This window comes from Podarcis bocagei (genome assembly GCF_964188305.1).
Source record: "Podarcis bocagei genome assembly, chromosome: 16".
NCBI lineage: Eukaryota > Metazoa > Chordata > Lepidosauria > Squamata > Lacertidae > Podarcis > Podarcis bocagei.
Window position 1 is genome coordinate 2,645,873 of NC_138142.1, and position 14,535 is coordinate 2,660,407.

General features: G+C 44.1%; 1 protein-coding gene across 12 annotated transcripts in view; it reads left to right on the forward strand.

Annotated features, from left to right (window-relative positions):
• Positions 1–14,535, forward strand: part of CLIP1 (CAP-Gly domain containing linker protein 1) — a 105,705-nt gene that overhangs the window by 57,304 nt on the left and 33,866 nt on the right. For 10 of the 12 annotated variants that reach the window (XM_081174442.1, XM_081174448.1, XM_081174453.1 and 7 more), the window contains 5 exons: positions 775–931; positions 7,103–7,268; positions 7,781–7,996; positions 9,831–12,116; positions 13,282–13,419. In XM_081174442.1, coding sequence (XP_081030568.1) covers positions 775–931; positions 7,103–7,268; positions 7,781–7,996; positions 9,831–12,116; positions 13,282–13,419 — 2,963 coding nt within the window. The remainder of the gene's footprint in view (positions 1–774; positions 932–7,102; positions 7,269–7,780; positions 7,997–9,830; positions 12,117–13,281; positions 13,420–14,535) is intronic. The other 2 variants (XM_081174443.1, XM_081174444.1) reach the window with 1 other exon arrangement.

Genomic DNA, 14,535 nt, shown 5'->3' on the forward strand with positions numbered 1-14,535 from the left:
TATTGGGTTTTCTTATAGTACATTTTCATGTGATGTTCCAACCATTGCATGTGGCACATTTTATTTTATTCATAAATTCTGGACAAACAACAGGAATGTTACAGGTTTATTTTTGGTAATTTTATCCTACCTTTAATGCAACCTGAAAGACAATTCTAAAAACAGCATCAAGAAATCCACCACAGGGCATGTGACATCTGGCCTCTTGAAAATGAAGCCTAGATCTTGAAGTTTAGCCTCCTGGCTGCTTAGACATTTGCCACCACCCTAGATCTAGACAACATTGCTGGAAGGTCAGATCCCCCTCCCATGACCCCTCGTCTCTGCCCACTTTCCTCAGCCTCTGGACTGGACTTGCTGGTACTCCTCTCCTTCCTAGTGGTCGGCTCCCATCCACCCTTTGAGACGGGGCTTTGCAAACTATCTTTCATACTAGCAGAACCCCCTCTCTGATTCTGTTCTGCCTCCACTGAAAAAAACAAATTTTTCTTTTGCAGGATTTCTCCAGAGTTGCTTAACTCCAGATAGACTTTTGCTTTTGTGCTATTCATCATGTTGGTCAAAGCTTTTGTTGTCGTTTACATTCAATTCCAAGTTTGAAACTCCACATGTAACTTTTCATTTGAAGTCAGCTGCATTCTTGGAGATTAGATAGACAGATCCTTACTTTACATTACAGTTGATGCTTTCCATCTCTTATGTCTTCAGGGCATGTGGTTTGTTTTTGAATATACTGTTTATGTACTTGGTTGATCACTTTTCTTCCTTGTTCAGCCATGGAGAAGAAAATGAAAGAAAGAGAAGAGAGAGAGCGCCAACTGATCGAGGCTAAAGCCAAACTCCAAAACGATATAGCCGAAATAATGAAATCCTCAGGAGACAGTTCTTCACAGCTTACAAAGATGAATGATGATCTCCGGCAAAAAGAGAAGTAATTTACCTTTCCTGGCTCTTTCTGCTATCCTTGACCTGGTTGCCAGGAGCTGTGCATTTTCTCTGATTTCGTTTTGAGGAGGATGAGTTCATCTTACCAAACTCTCTTTAGTTGTGCATCTGGCTCTTGGGTTATAATACTTCTAAACTGTTCCTCATGTGTGGTGCTGTTGATTTCAACCCAAGGAATGTGGGCAACATTAACCAAGGAATTTTGTTTTGTTTTGTTGCATGTATTTTGGCTAGGAAGCAAAGCAAACTTTAGAGCAAGGTGGGTGGGGTTCTCAGTGGCAGATCACCTGCGGAAGTCAGTTCTTGGCATCTCAGGTTCAGAAAGCTTCCTCAAGTTGAAGTCCTGCCCAGCCCTGCCTGGAGATCCTGGAAGCAGAACAGTCTGCATGCGTGTCATTAGAGCTGGGTGATATTTCAGTTCATCGTCTGAAACTGGAATGAAATTCAGATTGCGATACTGGTTTCAGACAATTTGAGCTAGCAATATATCACGGCTTCCTAGCCACTGCCAGCACAGTGCATTTAACTCCCAGCTGCCTGCCTGCCTGCCTGCCTCTACTGTGCTGGCAGCAGCCGGTGAGCCGCAATTTATTGCCAGTTCAAAGTGGCTGCTCACCTGCCTGTGTGTTTGCCTTTGCCTGAGCAAGTGGCTGCCTCTTTCCTTTCGGTTGGTTGCTCTTCCTGCAGCCAGCCAGGAGGGAAGAGGCTGCCAAATGTGCAGGCAGGTGGATGGAGCACCTTCTCAGGCTCCCCTCAGCTGAGGCCAGGCTGCAGAGGGAGGGAGCAGGCAACCTCCTTCCTTCCCTCCTGGTCACTCCTCCCAGCCGCTTTTTCAGCCCTTCTCAGTGTTATTTCAGACATCATGATATATCACTATATCGCGATGGTTAGCTGGTGATATGTCACAATGTTGAAAACCAGATATTGCCCAGCCCAACGTGTCACGTACTCTAGTGCTGGGCTACATTCCCTCCCAAAGATGGAGTTAGAAGGATATTCAGCAGCACAGGTGGGGAAAGACCTTTGGATCAAGACCTGTAGAGCGGTATTGGGTTAAATGGACAAACGGTCTGCTTCAACAGAAGAAATATTTATCGCTCTGCCCCCAGCAAAATAGGTGTCCCTAGTGCGGACATGCTGGTTGCCAAGGAATCTAGGGTATGGCCAGGAATGATTTCTGCATGCCAAAGGGGTAAGCAGGAAAGTCTTGTTTGTTCGTTTTTTAAATCCCCACCCTCCCAATCTGAAAGCAGTCCAGAACTGCGAACTGTGTGTGCATTGGGGACAGAGAGCTGTGTGCAGGTACCACCTCGTCTCTGGAAATTAAACTGAAGAGAACCAAATGGGTGGGCTTAGCCTTAGCTGAAACAATGAAATTTGCTGCCATAAGCAGCTTTTTAAGATGCTGTCTAGGTTTGTCATTGCTTTTCTCCCAAGAAGCAGGTGTCTTTTAAAATCTCTCACTGCCTCCATTTCTTCCCCTTCTATTTGCCAGGAGGTGATGGGACCAGTGGCCATGATCTTCGTTTTTTCATGTTGAGCTTCAGACCATATTTTGCACTCTCCTCTTTCACCCTCAATAAAAGGTTCTTTAATTCCTCCTCACTTTCTGCCATCAAGGTTGTGTCATCTGCATATCTGAGGTTGTTGATATTTCTTCCGGCAATCTTAATTCCGGCTAGGGATTCATCCAGCCCAGCCTTTCGCATGATGAATTCTGCATATAAGTTAAATAAGCAGGGAGACAATATACAGCCTTGTCGTACTCCTTTCCCAATTTTGAACCAATCAGTTGTTCCATATCCAGTTCTAACTGCAGCTTCTTGTCCCACATAGAGATTTCTCAGGAGACAGATGAGGTGATCAGGCACTCCCATTTCTTTAAGAACTTGCCATAGTTTGCTGTGGTCAACACAGTCAAAGGCTTTTGCATAGTCAATGAAGCAGAAGTAGATGTCTTTCTGGAACTCTTTAGCTTTTTCCATAATCCAGCGCATGTTTGCAATTTGGTCTCTGGTTCCTCTGCCCCTTCGAAATCCAGCTTGCACTTCTGGGAGTTCTCGGTCCACATACTGCTTAAGCCTTCCTTGTAGAATTTTAAGCATAACCTTGCTAGCATGTGAAATGAGTGCAATTGTGTGGTAGTTGGAGCATTCTTTGGCACTGCCCTTCTTTGGGATTGGGATGTAGACTGATCTTCTCCAATCCTCTGGCCACTGCTGAGTTTTCCAAACTTGCTGGCATATTGAGTGTAGCACCTTAACAGCATCATCTTTTAAAATTTTAAACAGTTCAGCTGGAATACCATCACTTCCACTGGCCTTGTTATTTGCACTGCTTTCTAAGGCCCATTTGACTTCACTCTCCAGGATGTCTGGCTCAAGGTCAGCAACCACACTACCTAGGGTGTACGAGACATCCATATCTTTCTGGTATAATTCCTCTGTGTATTCTTGCCACCTCTTCTTGATGTCTTCTGCTTCTGTTAGGTCCTTTCCACTTTTGTCCTTTATTATGGTAATCTTTGTACGAAATGTTCCTTTCATATCTCTAATTTTCTTGAACAGATCTCTGGTTCTTCCCATTCTGTTGTTTTCCTCTATTTCTTTGCATTGCTCATTTAAGAAGGCCTTCTTGTCTCTCCTTGCTATTTTTTGGAAATCTGCATTCAATTTCCTGTATCTTTCACTATCTTCCTCGCATTTTGCTTGCCTTCTCTCCCCCGCTATTTGTAAGGCCTCGTTGGACAGCCACTTTGCTTTCTTGCGTTTCCTTTTCATTGGGATGGTTTTCGTTGCTGCCTCCTGTATAATGTTACGAGCCTCCACCCATAGTTCTTCAGGCACTCTGTCCAGCAAATCTAAATCCTTAAACCTGTTCCTCACTTCCACTGTGTATTCATAAGGGATTTGATTTAGATTGTATCTTACCGGCCCAGTGGTTTTTCCTACTTTCTTCAGTTTAAGCTTGAATTTTGCTGTAAGAAGCTGATGATCTGAGCCACAGTCAGCTCCAGGTCTTGTTTTTGCTGACTGTATAGAGCTTCTCCATCTTTGGCTGCAGAGAATATAATCAATCTGATTTGGATGCTGCCCATCTGGTGATGTCCAGGTGTAGAGACGTCTCTTGTGTTGTTGGAAAAGCGTGTTTGTGATGACCAGCTTGTTCTCTTGACAGAACTCTATTAGCCTTTGCCCTGCTTCATTTTGCTCTCCAAGGCCAAACTTGCCAGTTGTTCCTTTTATCTCTTGATTCCCTACTTTAGCATTCCAATCCCCTATAATGAGAAGAACATCCTTCTTTGGTGTCACTTCTATAAGGTCTTGTAAGTCTTCATAGAACTGGTCAATTTCAGTTTCTTCAGCACCAGTAGTTGGTGCATAAAGTTGGATTACTGTGATGTTAAAAGGTCTGCCTTGGATTCGTATTGAGATCATTCTATCATTTTTGAGATTGCATCCCAGTACAGCTTTCGCCACTCTTTTGTTGACTATGAGAGCCACTCCATTTCTTTTACGGGTTTCTTGCCCACAGTAGTAGATATGATGGTCATCCAAACTGAATTCGCCCATTCCCGTCCATTTTAATTCACTGATGCCCAGGATGTCAATATTTATTCTTGCCATCTCATTTTTGACCACATCCAAGTTACCCAGGTTCATGGTTCTTACATTCCAGGTTCCTATGTGTCAGAGCTGCTTCAAGATCCTAGCTCACAGAGGATCACGCTAGCCAGCGGTCATTAAGTAAAAGTCTTTATTGAGTTACAGTTTCCATTCCCAAGCTGCTGCGTGCAACTCTACGTCTAATGGCTAGATCGGCGAAGCTCCGTCTGAGTCTCCGCCCCTTGTGCACCAACTTAATATCCTAGCCCTGCTCCACCTTTTCCGCCTGACTGCTCTCCTCTGGGTCCCTCTGCCCCCCGGGGTCTCTTCCTTCCGGGATTCTTCTGACACCGACCCCCCGGAACTCCCTGTCTCCTTGCGCCGGGCTTTAGGACCTGGCTCCCTTTCCTGGCTGCCTACTGCGTCACTTTCCTGTGCATTTGAACTTGGCGCGCGCGCCCAACCTTCCACTTTCCGTCTGACCGTTTCTTCGCTCCCCGATGGAGGTGTGGCCACTCCTGACTCGTGCCCTCCCCCCTGTTGCGAGCTGCCAGCGCTTGATCTCTGGCGCTCCTCCTCTTCCCTGCTCTCTGGCTGTGACGCTGGTCCCGATTTCCAACTGCTCTCCTCTGAGTCCCCTCTGGCTCTATCTTCCTGGGGTGTCCCCCTAGGCTCCCCCCTTGCCCTGACCACTGGTGCTCCTTTCTGTGAATCTTCTGATTCACTGGAAAGACTCGGAGATCTCGGGTCGTCGTCATCACTCATCTTTTCTTCTGCCTCCTCCCCCTCGCTCTCTGTTTCCTCCCTTGCCCTTGCCTCTGCTCCTGAACCCCTGACACTATGCAATATTTTTATTTACATCATTGGACTTTCCTTTCGCTTCCAGGCATATCCACAACTGAGCGTCCTTTCGGCTTTGGCCCAGCCGCTTCATCAGCTCTGAATCTACTTGTACTTGTCCTCCGCTCTTCCTCAGTAGCATGTTGGACACCTTCCGACCTGAGGGGCTCATCTTCCAGCATCATAACTTTTATATGCCTGTTGTCTTTGTCCATAGAGTTTTCTTGGCAGGGATACTGGAGTGGCTTGCCGGTTCCTGCTCCAGGTGGATCACGGTGGGGCAAAACTCTCCACTATGACCTGTTCATCTTGGGTGCCCTGCTCAGCATAGTTCATAGCTTCTCTGAGTTATTCAAGCCCCTTCGCCACGGCAAGGCAGTGATCCATGAAGGCGCTTTCTTTTATACATTTTGGCTGATTTGGCCGGAGTCAGGTACCATTGGTAAAACATTTTAATCAGATTTTCTTTAAGAAATTCTTCCAGAAATTCACATCCGGTGAATTTTATGTCTACCTTCCAAAGTCTTTCCCACGCCTCCATTTGGATATTATAACTGAAGTCCTGGGCCCATCGAACCATAACTGATTTTACCTCCTCCTCCTTGACTTACCACCCAATCAAGGAGGGGTTTATACATTTTGGATAAAAGTTTTTCTTTCGATTGAATTAAATCTTTCTCTAATCTTGATAGCTCTGTTGCAAAACCTTTTTGTTTGTATTTTCTAAATATTTCATTATGTTGAAAATATTGGAGCCAGTTAGTTGTGTTCAGATCTCAAATTTCTTTAGGCTTAATTTATTATCTTTTTCTTCCCGAAAGGTTTTATTTCATTTTTTTCCTCTGGCCCCATATTTTTAACTAACAAATTTGTGTTTTTTTACAGTTAATTTGAAAACCAGCCACTTGTCCAAATTCTTTTGTTTGATTTTTATTTATCTCAGTCACTTTTGGTAAACTTTCTTTGGGGTTTTCCGTAGTAATGATAAGGTCGGCTTGTCTAAATAAGAATGGCTGAAGTACAACAGTAGGGTGGGACTGACTTCCTGCTCTTGGGCTTCCCAGAGACATCTGGTCAGCAGCTGTGAGGACAAGATACTGGACTGAATGGGGCCCTTGGTCTGATATAGCAGCCAGGCTCTTTTATTTTGTTTGCTTCTGTTTAGCTCGAGGCTTGAAGCTTCCTTGAATTCTTTGTAAACCTGTATCTAGTTTACATCTGTAAATTACGGCAAGGGAATGCAGAGGGAGATAGAAAATGGAAGCATATGCTCCTCTTTGCCCTACTGCTCCTCTGCAAAACATTTTCACATGTCCACTTGTATGATTAGTGGGTAGTGATACCAGCACTGTCTGCTGCCATTCAACCTGAAATTCAAAAGTGTGTAAGCAAAATTCAAATTGTTTTTGTCCTTTGCACCCTAAAAAAGCAACATGGTCACAGTATAAAAACAACAATCTGGCCTTGCCCTATGGACTTTACCATCTATTCTTGGAGGGGAAGACAATGGAGGGAGGAAAGGGAAAAGCAAGGGTAAGAACACATAGTGACATGCAGGGCTTTTTTTGCAGCAGGAACTTGGGGAAACTCAGTTCCGGTACCTTTCAGGTTGGTGCCATTTTTTAAAGGAAGATAATGCTTTTGTGCTATGAAGCACAGGCTTCCAAGAGTTGCAGTGCTGACTCTCTCTTTTTGGTTATGATTCATTTTAGGCAGCTAGAGGAGCTTCAGCTTCAGCTCACCAAGGCAAGTGAGAGAGCTTCTCAGCTGCAGGAAAATTTGGAGCAGGCGACACGTAAAGCTGAAGAGGAGCAACAGGAAGTGCACAAAAAGCATCAGGCTGAACTGCAAAAGGTGCAGGACAAATTAAGCAACCTGGTAAGAGCAGCTGCATGGGCATTTCTCCAGAGTGGCCAGGAAGCAACTATAGGCCAGCACAAGCATTCTTGCTCTCTACTGATGGCTCAAGTAAATAGTGATGCTGGGAATAAATGCATCACTGCTCCTGCTAACTCAATTTCTCTCTCTTTAAAACATTCAAACCTAATTAGCCGTTCTGTAGCTTGAGATATTTATGTTGCAAAACATTGCTGCTTTACCGCTGATGCTGACTCTTCATCTCTTTGAAACCATTACACCAATGTTGCTTACTTCAAGCTTTCTCTCTGACGCGCGTGCGCACACACACACACAACCTATTTTACACCTAATAAATCACAAGGCTTCAAAGACCCTGCTTACGCTAGATTTAGCACAGCTATTCTTTCAACTCTAATTCAAGAAAAATGTGCTCTTACATGATGAGAAAGCAATTGCAGAACACCATGGCTAGCTGTATAGGAAGGGAGCAGGACACTGTGCTGAACTGTATTGGCTCTCTATATTCACAGGAGAAGAAAATTTTGACTGGCCAAAATCAGTATAAAGATCTGCAGACAACGCACAAAAAAACACATTCGGAGATGGCCGCCAAGCATGATGCAGCCATCAAGGAGCTTAAGCAACAACTTCAGGAAACGCAACAGCTATTGACAACAGCACAAAAGGTGAACAGTGACTTAGAAAAACAGACCAAGGAGCTGAAAAAGGAAGCAGAGCATGCAAAGGTGTGTATTTCTCTGAAACAGGTAGCCAAAGTTTGGACTTTTTTGGTGGCTCAATTACACTGTCCCAAACTCTCTGCATTTGCTTGATGGCCCTTTTAAGTCAATATATGTCCATAGCTGACTGGCCCATGGGGCTGACATGGGAAAGGCATCAATTTTTGAGCCACTCACCCATGAGGGAGCTGTATGACTGGTACCTTGTCAGACTGAACTTTGGCTTCCCAAGCCTAATGGAACAAGCAGGGGCATTGCAAGGGGGGTGCAGGGGGTGCGGTCTGCCCCAGGTATCATGCCGGGGCAGGGTGTGACAAAATCTCCCCCGGCGGATCCGCACCAGGTTGCACTCCCGGCTGGGCCGCACCAAACGAATCATGCCTCCCGGCCAGGCCTCAACACCAGATCACGCCCCCCGGCCTGGCCGCTGCGCCGAACCGTGCCTCTCGGCTGGGCCACAGTGCCAAATTGCGCTTCTAGGCTGGGCCACAACACCAGATCATGCTCCCCAGCTGGGCATGATCGCCCCGCCCCCTGGGTCGGGCGTCGTGGGATGGCTGGAGGAGGCAGGCAAGCAAACAACGGGGGTGGGTGGGCGCCATGTTCCTTGAGCATTAGGGTTTTTGTATTTGTCCATCAGGCCAGTGTAATTCTCAGGTGTTGGCTACAGATTTTATGCCCTTTCTTTCCAAAGAATTAGATGCAAGAAAGGAAGTTAAGACCTGCAATCATGGGGAAAAATTATAAAATAAAAATATAAATGATCAGATAGAAAGAGAAGCTGCTTGGAGGATGCAATATACCCAGTATTATTACTTTTAAAATTTTCAAGTAGGACAAAGTCTTCCCAAGAATAAATTTAAGTGCAATTAGGCCCAGTTCAATGACATAGGAAGTAAATGTATTCTAGATCCTTTGTAGCCCTGTAATTTCTCATTTCCTTATTCTGTAGGTAACTGATTTTACTTTTTAAAAAAAAATCTTTTCATTGGATGCTTAAAAATCCCTTATCCCATTTTAAGTGGCAAAACAAGCTTTGGAGGTGGTGGGTTTTACTGGCATTTCTTACTGCTTGATACCCTGCAAAAAGCTGTCCGTGTTCCACATTGTCCTTAGTGTGACTTGAATAGCCTAAATTTTATTTTCTGCATTTCCTTGACATTGTTCCTTATGGAGCTGTTCAGGGAAGTTTCCCCTGTCAGAGTGCCATAGGTCAGTGGCTGTGTCCTCGCTCATTCACCAGCTCAGCCTTATTTCTTTGGGTTTCATGTTCATTGACAACTTGTCCAGGCACAACATGCACAGTTCTTTCCTCTCAAAATTGGAAGGGGGGTTATATTTCAGCTGCAAAGAGTAGGCCAAAGATTGTGCCATCACTACTGCTCATGTTGAAATATAAATCTCGTTTTGACATTGCAGCAGATGTTGAAACTGAGCAAAGGATCTAATCTTGCTGCCTTTAAATAAGTTAGACTTTTACCTGCCTTGGCAAACACATGATTACAGCTTTTGTCTAGCTAGAATCCCCTTCTATATTCCAGCTGCTGCATTGCCTTAAGCACTCATTTGATAGTTGGGCTGTGTGATCATTTGTGAGCTCAAAAGTTTATTAAAGACCATACAACTTGTGAGCTTAAGACATTTCAATATAATGGCATTTGTTTAGCATTCAAAAGGATTTGGAAGTATTCAGCAGGGCTGTGTGTGTGTGTCATTATATACTTTTGTTTTTTAAAAAACAACAGTAACGCTATTTGTCTTTAATCCACACTTTGCACTAGTCTGCTTGACTTCATTTTTTGTTTTTTGTTTCCCTGTTCCCCATCCTTTGTTTCTTTAGTCCTTAACCTCTGTGTTAGCAGCAGCCAGAAAAGAGATTGAACTAATGTCAGAGGAGATGAGGGCTTTGATATCAGAGAAAGAAACCTTGGCACAGGAAGGGAATGCTTTAAAATTAGAAAAAGGTTCCTTGTTATCAAAACTTGTAGAGTTGGAGTCCAAGATTGGGTTATTAAAACAAGATCAGGAAAAGCTTTGGACAGTGAATGAAGAACTTAACCTGGAGAACAAAAAAATCATAAAGGAGAAACAAGAAGCTGAGAATAAAACGCAGCAGGAAAAAACTAAAAATGATGAATTAATTTCTGAGAAAGGAAAGTTGCTCTTAGAAATAGAGGCAGCCCAAGATGATCTTCTTAAAATCACTAGAGAGAATGATGCTCTACGCACCTCAAAGGTGGCTCTCCTCCGCCAGGTGGATGAGCTCCGGACCCATAGAGATGCCTTGGCACAGGAATGTCAGAAGCATGTCTGCCAAAGGGAAGAGCTCCAGGATTGTCAGAGAAAGCTTTCTGAGGAAAATGCTGCTCTTCTGAAAGATAAGGATGACGTCATCCAGAAGCTGAAGAGTTCTTACGAAGACATGGCCAGGGATCAAAAGGAGCTGCTTGAAGAAGTCACTTCCCTGGCTGCTGAGAGGGACTTGCTTTTGGGGAAACACTTGGATCTCGAAAACCAGAATGTGGCTTTGAAAAGAGAAAGGGATAATCTATTGCAGACTAGCCAGGATCTACAGTCAGATAAGGAGGCTCTCCTGAAAAGCCAGGAAGAGCTGCATAAAAGCTTGGAGCAGGCTCTAGATGAAAAGCAGAAGCTTGATGTGAAAAGTGAAGGCCTGCGCACTGATCTAGAAGCAGCAAATAAGGAGCTGAAAAAGATTACCAAAGACAAGGTTCAACTGCAGGCTGCTCATGCCAGCCTTTCGAAGCTCCTAGAGGAGTTCAAGGCCAGTAGGGAGTCAACAGACTCTGAATGTATTCAGTTGCTGCAAGAGAAGGAAGCCTTGTTTTCTGCTGAGAGGAGACTTTCGAGTGAAAGAGAAGAGCTTTTGAATGAAAACAAGGCCCTTTCTGAAAAGCTGGCTCATGTCTCTGAAAATGCCACTCTTACCGAGAGGATGCTTAATGAAAAGCTAAGCCAGATGAGCGCAGAGAAGGAGTTGACTTCTCAGAAGTCCTCAAAGCTCAAGAAGCAGAATGAGAACCTTCTGAAGGAAAAGGCCATTCTGGAAGCAAAATGTGCTGAACTTCTGGCAGAGAAGCAGTCTGTGACCAAAGCCCTATGCGACTTGAAGAGGAAGCATGAATTGGACATCTCTGCAAAGAGGATGCTCACTCAAGAGAAGGCCAGACTCCAGGGCAGTGTTGAAACTTTGAAGCAAGAGCTTGACCAAAAAACGGAAGAAAACCAAGAGCTTGCCAGCTACAAGTGTGAGCTGTCCAAAATCCTGAAAGAGACCCAGAGTGCCAAAACAGTGTTAGAAAATGAGTATTCTGCTTTGCTTCATGCCAAGCAACTGTTAGCAGCTTCATTTAAAAGTAGTTCTTCTGAGAAAGAGCTACTGAGCCAAGAGAAGGTTCGGTTGCAGGAGGAATGTCAAAAGTTGAATAAAGAGTTCAAAACAGTCCATGATAATCTGATAATAGAACGGGACAGTAGGAAGCTGGAAAAAGAGTCCTTTGTGGTAGAGAACACACAGCTTCATAACAGTGTCAGCCAGTTAGAGAGTGAGAAGGAACAGCTAACATCCAAAAACAAGGAGCTGTTGGCTGAGAGGGATAAGCTGAAACAAGAGAAGTTAAAATCTGAATCTAAGCTGGAGGAAATTATGAAGGAAAAGGAGATCCTTAGGGTCGAAACAGATCAACTCGCATCCAATATTGAGAAGTTGAAGGGTGAATTTGTGGCATTGACAAAGTCCAAAGCTGAGCTCCAGGAACTGCACAGCTGCGTCTCCAAGATCCTAGAAGATCTCCGTTCCAGCCATGAAACATCTGAACTGGAACGTGTTAAACTTCTTCAGGAGAATGAGATTCTGCTTTCCGAGCAGAAACATCTGATCACAATAAAAGAAGAAATCTTGAAAGAGAAAGAAAAGTTCTCTGAAGACTACTATAAGCTTCATGAGGAGGTAACACTTCTAGCACAGGTCAACAGTGAGCTGTCAGCCAGCCTCTTGGCATCTCAGAATAAAAACCTGGTGCTCCAGAAAGAAAAGGATGAGCTTATCTTGAAACTGAAAGAATTCAAGAATCTTCAGGCACATGCGGTAATGCAAAGATTTGAGGTATCAAGACACTGATAAATCAGTCGAGTATAGTTACTAACACCCAACACTAACTTCTGTTGTTTCGGTGTCTGCACTTAATTTTGCACGATCCAGCACCTTGGCTCAGTCTGAACACGCTCCTTAATTATCTTGCTCACAGAGAATTTACCTCTTTGTGAATATCAAAAAAACCTCTCAACTGCTGTAAGAATCAGGCAGGGGAGGAGAAAATGTCACACCCAACTTTCAAGGGCCTCACAGCTATTGAATGTTGCAAGGCAATTTTTCAGTTGTGAATAAAAAGGCAGGTTTCCAGATCTGCGGGAGCTTAAAATTACACACATGTGTATTGGCACATGTAACCTTCTTAAATGTACACTCAAATTGTTATCCAAGAATTAGTTGTTAAAACTTCCTCCAAAGCCTTCTTACTCTTAATTGGATAAAAGGCAGTAGGACACTCACTGTCCAAGCAGAATTGCTTCTGTGACAAAGGATTTGGCAATGTCTGTTATCTTTTTATTCACAGTAGGCTTTGCATTCTCTACCAACTGAGCGCAAAATGGAATTTTGAGACATTCCTCTCTGGGCTTCATAAACCATAAAGTTTTTATTCCAAGGACTATTTCAGATCATCTTGCTTGGGTCTGAAGCTTTTGCTTTGCTCCCCAAAAGACATCACAGTACTAAAAGTTTGCAACCATATATTTGCCCCATCTCTTAACTTCAGTGTTTTCTACCAAATTCAGATGCAGGGCTGCAGTCCTGATATCTCAGTACTATGAAAGTGTAAAGAGGACAAATGGCAAATCTGTTGGTAGTGAATATTGCTGGAACTACTTTCTTTTTTTACAAAATTTAAAAGGATGGCATAATTAGGGCTACCAGTCTCACCTGAAGACTGACACTAGCATGGGACTGTAATTTGTGCATGGAATAAGATGACTGATAGATTTAATTCAATATATTTTGCAAAGTTCTGGAATGCAAACACAGGTAGAAATGGAGTGCTTGTGATTACAACTAGCAAACGGCTTGCAGTCAGTTTATGTGGCCTCTACATGCTGCTAAAGAGAAATCCCATTGGCTTGAGGAACAATCTGTGGAGTAGGCAATCTATAAATTTGTATCCAGAGTCTGGCATGGTTTTGCACAGGATTTGATGTGGCCTTTTATCTCGTAGACTGCACAAACAGCAGAAGATGCTTTGCAGATAGTTGAGCAGGTGACCAAAGAGAAGGAAGTCCTTCATAAAGAGAAGATGGAAACTTTGACATCCCTGGAGGATTCCAGGCAGGCTAATCAGAAGCTGCAGAAGGAGGTAAGCAAACCCAAATCCTGGCTGTTTGATAAAATGTGTGTCACTCAAAGCTGGAGAGCCTGGTTCTTAAATCTCTCCTGCAGATCTCTCCTGGGTATCCAAGGGCAGGTCAGTGAAATGTTTCTGAATAGTGCACCCAGTCACCATGAGATGGAAGGGGCCGTAGCTCAGTGACAGAATGGGTGCTTTGTGTACGGGAGGTCCCAGGCCCAATGTCTGGCATTTCCATTTTAGAAAAGGGATCATATAGCAGATGATAAGGAAGAAGCCTCTGCCATTCAGAGCAGATGTTACTGGGTGGACTGCCCCCGGGCACAAGGCAGCTTCTTCGTTATCAAATGACAAATGGCCAGAGCCTAAATCCTAGTAGCCTTTGATAGAGGGAATGCCACTCCCTTTTCCCTTTTCTTGCCCCAGTGTGCTGAACATTATAGAGAATGTGTATCTTCTGGTGGTATCTGTAAATAATTTTACCTCGGAACAAATGAAGCTGGTTTATGTAGAGTCAGACAGAGGTCTCCATTCTGTTTACTCTGAGTGGTGACAATTCTCCAAGATCTCAGGCAGTTTCCCATCCATGTCTGGTTCTGGACCCTTATCCTGGGAGCATGATGTAGGAAACCCATAAAAAGGAAAGCAGTGCACAGCCTCCGATTATTTTATTTACAATCTGATTTCCTCCAGTATTGTTAATTGGCCACAAACAATACTTAAACTTGAAAGCCTCCCTATTACTCCGTTCACTTTCTGGACTGTGGAGGGCGTGTCAGCTGCCCTGGCGCCCCGCAGACAGTGGCGTTGCTCCTGGACGGAAGAAAGTCCTGGAGCTGCGTTTCCCCAGCCTGGTGTTCCCTGTTCTCTACAGCAGCAGCCATCAATGCTACTGGAGATCATAGAGCACTCAGGAACTTGAAGTCAGCTGATGCCAATGGTTGATTGCTAGATAGCTGAAAATTAAAATCCAGCAGCTCTGTAATTCTTACCGAGCATCTGGAGATTATCTGTTACATAATAAAACACAATGCTGAGTGCATGTGAACAGACTAGGCTTACTAGCTGCTAGCAAGCTCTTACAGGGAAAATGAAACCGCCGTAAATAAAGGCTCGAGGTCAGTT